The 8705-nt window shown below is 43.2% G+C and overlaps 1 protein-coding gene across 2 annotated transcripts in view; it reads right to left on the reverse strand.

Annotated features, from left to right (window-relative positions):
- Positions 1–1369: 1369 nt before the first annotated feature.
- Positions 1370–8705, reverse strand: part of Eif2ak3 (eukaryotic translation initiation factor 2 alpha kinase 3) — a 72387-nt gene continuing 65051 nt past the window's right edge. Inside the window, exons 14-17 of one of the 2 annotated variants that reach the window (XM_005364776.2) lie at positions 7882–8049; positions 5458–5559; positions 4614–4676; positions 1370–2527 (exon numbers count right to left, since the gene is read on the reverse strand). In XM_005364776.2, the coding sequence (XP_005364833.1) occupies positions 2327–2527; positions 4614–4676; positions 5458–5559; positions 7882–8049 (534 nt within the window). In that variant the 3' untranslated portion in view covers positions 1370–2326. Of the gene's footprint in view, positions 2528–4613; positions 4677–5457; positions 5560–7881; positions 8050–8082; positions 8365–8705 lie in introns of those variants that run through there. The other variant, XM_026787981.1, reaches the window with a different exon arrangement.

The following is an 8705-nucleotide window of genomic DNA, read 5'->3' on the forward strand; positions in this document are numbered from 1 at the left end:
TTAAAGGTGTGCCCGGCCACCCGCTGGCATAGGTTAAACATTCTTAACCACTCACTTGTTTCTATAGGCTCCAGCTCATCTAATTATGAGTTAGCCCATTGGTCAGACTCATGCCCTCTGAGCCAATCACTTTTCCAAGTCTCCAAAGTTTTGCTTCTGAATGTCTGAGACTGAGCCTTCAACAAGCCCTTGGGTGTAGATACATCATGTGGGTTTATGACTCATCTTAATTCAGGCAGAAGTATTTGTTGTTCTTATTTTGCTGGCTTTCTTGTCTGCAGGGTTAGAAGGTGAAGACGTTACGCGGGGAAAGGAGACACAGACACGCGGCGGTCCCACGTGGGTGCACTTTAATGGGGGAGGGGTAACGGCAGGTAGGAACAGGTGTGCAGAAACGACAGGAGGGGGGGAAGGGGGGTCGTGGCGACCCTTGCCTTTTAACGAGGAATGCAAAGGCTTCTGGGAATCTAGGGGAACGCTGGGAGCTGTAGTTTCGCAAAGGAACAACAGTATTCCCACAGTAGGGGATCCTGGACTGTAATAAAATAGGGATAGCAAGCTGGGCACCAGCATTCATGTATTGTTCTTTCCTTTCTGATGTAGATGTACTGTGACTAGCTACCTCACACTCCTGATGAACTGACTTCCCTCCTATGATGGACTGTTCCTTGGGACTGAGGGTCAGTTTTTCCTTGAGTGCTTTTATTTCAGCAACAGGAAAAGACAGGCACAGTTGGGAATTAGGCCCACACCGATGGGCATAACTACTAATACCACCTTCCTTTCCTCTTCGGGCTCTCATGCGGGGGGCGTGGACCTCTATATTCCAGTCCTTGACATGGAGTGGGGCACAGAACCTATCTTTGATTATGAGTGTTGTGAACTTGGGAAGGAAGTAACAGAAAAGACACTTGTCTTGAAGAGTTTAAGAATAAGTTTTTGCCAGGTGGTGACGCACGCTTTTAATCCCAGCATTTGGGAGGCAGAGGCAGGCGGATCTGTGAGTTTGAGGCCAGCCTGGTCACAAGGAAGGAAGGAAGGAAGGGAGGGAGGGAAGAAAAACAGACAGACAAATTTTCATAGAGTTGGAGACGGCGCAGCTGTTAGGTTAAGAGCATTTGCTACTCTTCCAGAGGTCCTGAGTCAGTACCCAGAACCACATCAGCTCAGGGGATCTGACATCTTCATCCAGCCTCTGCTGGCATCTGGGCACCTGGGGCAGATATATACTCATACATTAATAAAAATAAAAAATTAAAAGGAATACATTTTCTTGGAGTAAGGGGTATAACATTCCAGAGCCCTTTGATGCCATTCTGCAAGTTAGAAAACCATCTGCAAACTCTCTAAAAAAAGAGTCAACTGTAAATATAATTTAAAAAAGTTTTATTAAATCATTTAGACTTGAAAGAAGTCATAATAGTTAACACACTCACGTGTGTTCTGTACACCACCAACCCAAATGGATTGATTTCAGAATTTTTATAAATAAAAATAAACATATTTACAGGAAAAATAAAAACATGTTAGCAAGTTGAGATGATTAAACTTATCTATAATCAGTTTTGGGGATGTACCCACTTGTAGTATTACAGAGAAGATAGTCTCTATTAGGATAAAATACATAATTGAAGAAGTTAGTCGTAATAGATGATTCATTTCTTATCATAGCTTCTTTTTTAAAAACCCCAGATCAGAGCCTTAGACCAATACATAGAAAGCTTCATTTCCCCACTATTGGAGGTAAAAAGTACAAAAAGCTCATGGCACTCCCTGTAACCACCTAAGGAATGAAGTTACTCAAAACTGCGGGACAGACTATGACACTACTGACATGAACCTTGACCCAGCTTGTGCTATGTGCCTTCCAAATAGTGCAGACGTGCCAAGTGCCCACCAGGGACAAAAATGGAGTCAGCTTTGTAACAATCACTTCCCAAGCCATCCTTGTATCTCTAGAAAGCGTATTTCTAGAGCGGGTAGTCACCAAGTGGGAGGGTCTTTTATTCTTTTGTGCTACAGATACTTATAGTTCGGATCATTCCCGGGATTATTTCTACTTCCTGGCAAAAAGTGAGGGTTCTAAACCTTGATCTAGTTTTGGGACACCAACAAGAAACAAGTCCACATGTCATTTACATAGCCCTTTCCTTGAAGTTCAGTTAAGAGGAAACTGGATTAGGACCATAATCCAGTCTGACTTAGAAAAATTGGTACCAATTCAAATTGATCAAAGCATAAACTCTGAGTCCACCTCTGTAGAGAGCCACATTCCTCAAGGTGTCTGCTCCTTGCCACCTGTGAGGGCTGCTGGCACAGCTGAAGGCTAGTTGCCAGGCAGTGGGCTATGTGAGCAGCTGGGCTGTCTGGAATGCTTTGTTCCAGATGAACTCACGGAGCGGGACCGCTGTCTCAGAACCGTTTTCCCGGGAAACTCCAAGTCCTCAAACACAGCATTTTCAATGATGTTTGTGGCTTCAGGCCGCTCCGTGGGGGATGGAGATAGCATGTCTTGAACCATCATATGCTGAAACATAAAAATGGCTTTGTGTTAATAGTTCTAGATTTAGATTATTAAGCAGTCTTTTAAGTTATGGAAAATAACAAACAAATAAATACACATATACTCACAGATATGCACACAAAGACACAGACACACACAGACACACAGACAGACACACAGACACAGACACAGACACAGACACAGACACAGACACAGACACACACACACACACACACACTGTCCTGGATCTGCAGTACAGGAGCTGGAGCCCTGCAGGTAGTAGGTAAACGGTCTTTATTTAGCTATAGCCTCAGCTTCAGGAAAACTACTCTGTTTTAAGTGTGTGAACCTTATCTAATTAGTCATCTGTCACAGAAGCCCCAAAACAGTCATAGAGAATATGTAAAGAGCGTGGCCGGGTTCCATCACTCTGTGCACACGTGTGTAGGTGGTATGTGCACGTGAGCCCTGTAGACACAGGGGAGGACGTCAGGATCCTGCTCTACTCTCCACCTTTATCTCTTCAAACAGTGTTTCTCGCTGAACCTGGAGCCAGGATGGCAACCAGCAAGCCCCAGAAGCCTCTGCCTCTGCAATGCTAGGGTAAAAATGTGTGTGTAGGCACGTCCAACTTTTATGTGGTTGCTGGGGATTCCAATTGGGTCCTCAATAAGCACTCTTACCCACTGAGCCATTTCCACGGCCCTTGCTGCCAAGCCTGATGACCTGAGCTGGCTACTTAGGACCCACATGGTAGAGAACTAAACCCCAAAAGTTGTTCTCTAACTTCCATAGTTGTGCACGTGTACACACACACACACACACACACACAATACAAATAGACAGCAGGCTGGATTTAGCTTATCAGCCCCGCTGCAGATGTACAGAGGCTATCTGGGTGTAAATGGTGTTTTACAACAAAAGGAAAGGTTTTAGAGTTACAACCTCGAGAAACAGATGTCACCTGATTTAAAAAAAAAATTCATCTTATGAATACACAACAATCTACAATAATCTTGATAAAGTACTTTAAAAGTCAGGATTTATCAATGTGTAAATATTAAAGCAATAAGCTTGTGGACCCAAACGCACTATGGAAAAAAAAGTTACAAAAAGAAAAAGACAACTTTAGAGCTTATTTTTAATTTGAGGATTAGCTTAATCTTCCCCTAATCTTCCAAACAGCTTTCTGTGTGGTCTGACTAGCTCCCATGCCGAATCAATAGTAACCGGGGACTTTTGTTTAAGAGAAGCCATTCTAAAATTATTTACTTTTTAAAAATATTTATTTATTATGCATACAGTATTCTGTCTGTGTGTATGTCTGCAGGCCAGAAGAGGGCACCAGACCTCATTACAGATGGCTGTGAGCCACCATGTGGTTGCCGGGAATTGAACTCAGGACCTCTGGAAGAGCAGGCAATGCTCTTGACCACTGAGCCATCTCTCAAGTCCCAATTATTATTATTATTTTTTATGTGTACTGGTGTTTGCTTTACCTGTGGAAGGATGTTGAGTCCCCTAGAATTGTAGTTACAGACAGTTGGGAGCTGCCATGTGAGTGCTAGGAATTGAACCTGGGTTCCTCTACAAGAGCAGTCAGTGCTCTCAATGGCTGAGCCATCTCTCCAGCCCCCAAGATAAGTCATTTTTAGAGATCGCTTGCCAAATCACCAACAGAAAGAGTTAATGTAACTCTGCTCCTGTGAGGGTTCTTTATGAAGTAAGCCTCAGGCATGACCCCGGCAGGTAACAGAGTCAAGGGCAGTCCTATAAACTGGCCCTTTAACACATGGTTCTCAACCTTCCTAATGCTGTGACCCTTTGACATAATCCCTCATGTTGTGGTGACCGCAACCATAAAATTACCTTTGTTGCCACTTTATAACTGTAATTTTGCTATTGTTATGGATCATAATGTAAATATCTATGTTTTCTGGTGGTCTTAGGCAACCACTGTGAAAGGGGCCTTTGACTTCAAAGAACCGTGCTCTAGAAGGTCAACTGTCTCATCTGAAAAGGGAAGCTGACCAGTGACTAAGGACCCTTTATGGTTAAGGGTGAATTTAAGAACACAATTTCAGAGAAAGACGCTAAGAACTATACATACCTCTCGAGGATATTTCTGAGTAAACAGTGGTGGAAACTTCAGATTTCTTACATCAGTTAAGGTCTAAAAAGAAAGAAAAAATACTGTTTAATCTTTTAACATACTCCCCACTGATAACACTCCAGACTGTCTTTTCACTTTTTATTTTTATTAATGTATGTGTCTATATGCACTGTGTGTGCACATGTCTGTCTGTCTGTGAAAGGCTTTCAACCACTGAGCCCACACTCCCCACTTTCTCAATAGTGCCTTTGATGGACTGGTAACTCTTGATTCTTTATTTAGTTGGGTATCTTTGTTTTGTTTAGACAGAGCTCACTAGGTAGCTAGTGTAGTAGCCCTGACTGTCCTGAAATTTTACTACGTGGATCTTGCCAACCTCAAATACCCAGAGATCTGCCAGTCTCTGCCTCCCAAGTGCTGGGTGGGATTAAAGGTGTGCGCTACCACACCCATTTAGTACTGCGTGCCTGAAAACCCATGGTCATGATTTGTTCTGAGAAGGAAAAACCTAGCCATGTGTCACTTGTCCTTTGTACCAGTGTCCTCCAGTCAACTGTCACCAGCAGTTCCTTCTCCCACTCATGTGACCCTTGTCACCCCCTCTGGCTCTCACTGATCACAAAGGTACCAAATGCAAAACACTGTGACGATTATGATGAATTCATGCAAAAGGAACATCCAAGAACAGCCCTGTTTTTCACATGATCCCTTCTGCTCCCAGGTAACACACACACACCACACACAGTTTAAAACATTAAACATAATAAAAACATAACTCTTGTTAAGTTTTAAATAATTTTCTCTTTCTAACCTTATCCTTTTGGGAGCAAGATGTACTTACCCTGATTCGTTCCATCTGCGTGCTGAACGGGTAAAGCAATTCAAACAGAATCAAGCCCAAAGAGAAGATGTCCACTTTATGGGAGTAGTTGTTTCCATGAATCTGGAATAACATACAACTATGTAAGAAATCACCCCAGAGAGAGCATATCCTCATGTCATCAACACAGATGGTCCAGTTGCTATGACAGCATCTGTGAACCCCAGAGTTGACCTAGTACCTCTGGGTAGAAGTGTCTGTGTAAAAGTGTTAGCAAAGAGTTAACTGCTAAGGCTCTCTCCCCGCCCTCTTCCACTGTGGGCAGGTGTAATTACACCACTCAGCATTACAGAGGGAAAGCCCAGGTAAAGCTGAGATATGCATCAGCAGAATCGGCAGAAACCTGGAGCCTTGTGTGCCGAGTCTGTAAGGGTTGCTCTGGCCCCCCTGAGGTGAAGCTTTTCAAAGCGACACTATCTCAAGCCAATCTCATTTCTAATCACATAGTCCTGCAGACTCCTGAAGACGGTCATTACTCCAAGCCACTAATCAACCCGTGAGCCTTCATTATGCACTTAATTGCAGACTGCTTTGTATGCATAGCTCCATTTTTCATGTGTATATTTCTTGTTCTTTCCCAGTCCTGGCAGGGAAGAGATCTGCTGCTTTTGTGTTCCTTTCCCATCATTCAGCACTGGGGAAAGTACAGAGCAGGCCCTCAATAAATTCCTGATACCATGAAGCTACGCATCACAACTGATCTGCTCTACTAAGGAAAAACCCCATTCAAATGCAAAGCGAACTCCTGGTGCCTCAAGACAGCCCTTTATTTATGAACAGTTCCTTAGGCCAGTCACTAAACTCCAGGTAAACAGCTCTGGACCTGGCTCATCTCACTGCTGGACGAGGGGAGGGAGAGGGGATAGGTGGGTGAGGTACCTGCCTCCCTGGTTCCTTCTATGCAGGTGGCAGAGGCTTGCTTCTGCTCATAAAACAGCAGGAGGAAAGTTCCAGTGGCTGTATCAGCTGTGTCACCATCCTTCCTTCTAAAGTGACTACAGCAATCTATCTGCACTGTCCCTTATCTGCCCCTCACTACCACCTCAGAAAAAGGTTCAAAGAAAATGTGTTCAAGGACATTGCCCACAGCGGTACAGGGAAGAAAGATACCTGCAGACAGTCTTTGGATGGTGTAAACCTGGACAGCTGCTGCTTGATCCCATCCAATTCAGTTCATGACATGTGACAGAAATGCTGGGACACTATCCAGCGACAAGCCTAACAGCAAAACTGACACTAACATGGAGCAATCTGGACTGAGTGAATGCTTCACAAACAAGAGTGTTGTTTAAGTGGCCAGAAATACATGAAAGCCATATTTTAGAAATAGAATTCCAATTTTGGTTTCCAATAAAACATTTTTTTTGTTTTATATAAGGTAAGTGTATGTGCACATAGCTGGAAATGACAATATTATATTATATACATACTTTTAGTAAATGCCCTTTTCTTTATTATATCTTTCTTTCTCTATTTTCCATATTCCCTACATAGAAGACAGATGAATATATAAAGAGAAAAAAGCATTATTAACCCATTACTGGATTATGAAGTTTTTAAGACTTAAATTTTTTTTGTATATATTTATTTGAATTATATGAATTTGTGGAACATGAACTATTGTTTGAAAAGCTCTTTGAAGAACAGTTAATTGAGTATATACCACAAGAGGGCAGCAGGTTGGGCAACAACTAAGTTTTGCCTGATAGTATATTTGAAGAAGAGAATCAAGACAATTCCCAGTCAGCAAATTTTCTTTTGAAGGCTTGCAGAGCTGAACTTTTTAAAAAAGCAATCATAAGCGAGAACTCAGACTCTCGGGTTGAGATGAGGCTTGTGAGACTGGGAATCCTGGTTGCATTTTAATTGCTGTGCACTGCATAATATAGTTTCTACAGCTAACCTAAATTTGTTCTTTCATCTTCTTAGTCCCTCCCTCCCCTGTCTTTGTGACATATTCCTGTTATGTCACCCAGGCTGGCCTGAACTTGCTAGGTAACCTAGGCTAGACTTGAATTCGCAACCCTGCTTCAGTGAGTTTTGGGATTACATGCATATTTTACCACACCTGTCTGTCCTCTTCTCCACACTCCTGCTCTTTCTCTTTGGGTTTTTGAGACAAGTCTCATTCTGTAACCTAGGCTGGATTTGAACTCATCGCAATCATCCTGCTCCAGCCTCCTGACTGCTTGGATTACTGCCATGAGCCACCATGCCCGGCTCTCTAAGTCTCTCGCCAACTTCTTGTTCAGAGGTGAAAATGTGTCTGCCATTTCTCACTCTTCTGCCCCTTTTAGGCTGTGAATTACTGGGCACTGTCTGGAGGACATGGAGAAGACCCATTAGGCACAGCTATCCCACTGCCTGGCTAACCACAAGACTCACCTGCTCAGGGCTCATGTAGAGCTTGGTCCCCACTTGTCCTGTGTGTGTGGCATAGGCTGGCATTGGAGTCAGAACAGTCTGCTCTTCTTCATCCTGGTCCATGGCAGTCACTAGTCCAAAGTCCCCAACTTTGACCACATCATCCATAGTGAAAAATATGTTGGAAGGCTGGGGAAAATAAGGAAAGAAAAAAATCACAGAGTGTATACAGAGAAGGAAAAGAAGTCAAAAGAATTTTATGATATCAGAAAAGAAATCAAAGAGATAAATATTCTAAAGTATACGACCCTTTAAAATGAGTCACTGTTCCCGTGAAGAGGAGCACCTGGCCAACACAAATTAGATTCCATGTTTTTTGAGATTTGTTTTGCTATTAAGAGAAAGACCGGTTGGTGGTGGCTCATGCCTTCAATTCCAATGCAGATGTTTAGCTCCAATGCAGACACAGGCAGATCTCTGAGTTCAAGGCAGAGAACCTTGTCTCTAAAAACAAAACAAACCAAGTTGAGTGGGTAGGAAGGTGGAGAGGCTCCCGGAGGAGCTGGGGGAGGGTGAAGAATATGATCAAACTATATGTTAAAAAGAGGAAGAAAATGAAGTGCTGGTCCGGTCAGTTTACTACTAACTCATAATACAACCCTTTGAAAGTCACTGTCCCCCACTTTCTAGATATGGAAACCAAAGCCCCAGTCAGCACGTGATAGGGCCAGGAACTGAACTGAGACAGCCTGGCTGTGGCTCTGCTGCTGTATTCTGCATGCCTTCCTCTGTGGCAGATGGTCATCATCCGACCATCTAACAAATGTAACATGCCTATCATCTGT

This window comes from Microtus ochrogaster, assembly GCF_000317375.1.
Source record: "Microtus ochrogaster isolate Prairie Vole_2 chromosome 14 unlocalized genomic scaffold, MicOch1.0 chr14_random_3, whole genome shotgun sequence".
NCBI lineage: Eukaryota > Metazoa > Chordata > Mammalia > Rodentia > Cricetidae > Microtus > Microtus ochrogaster.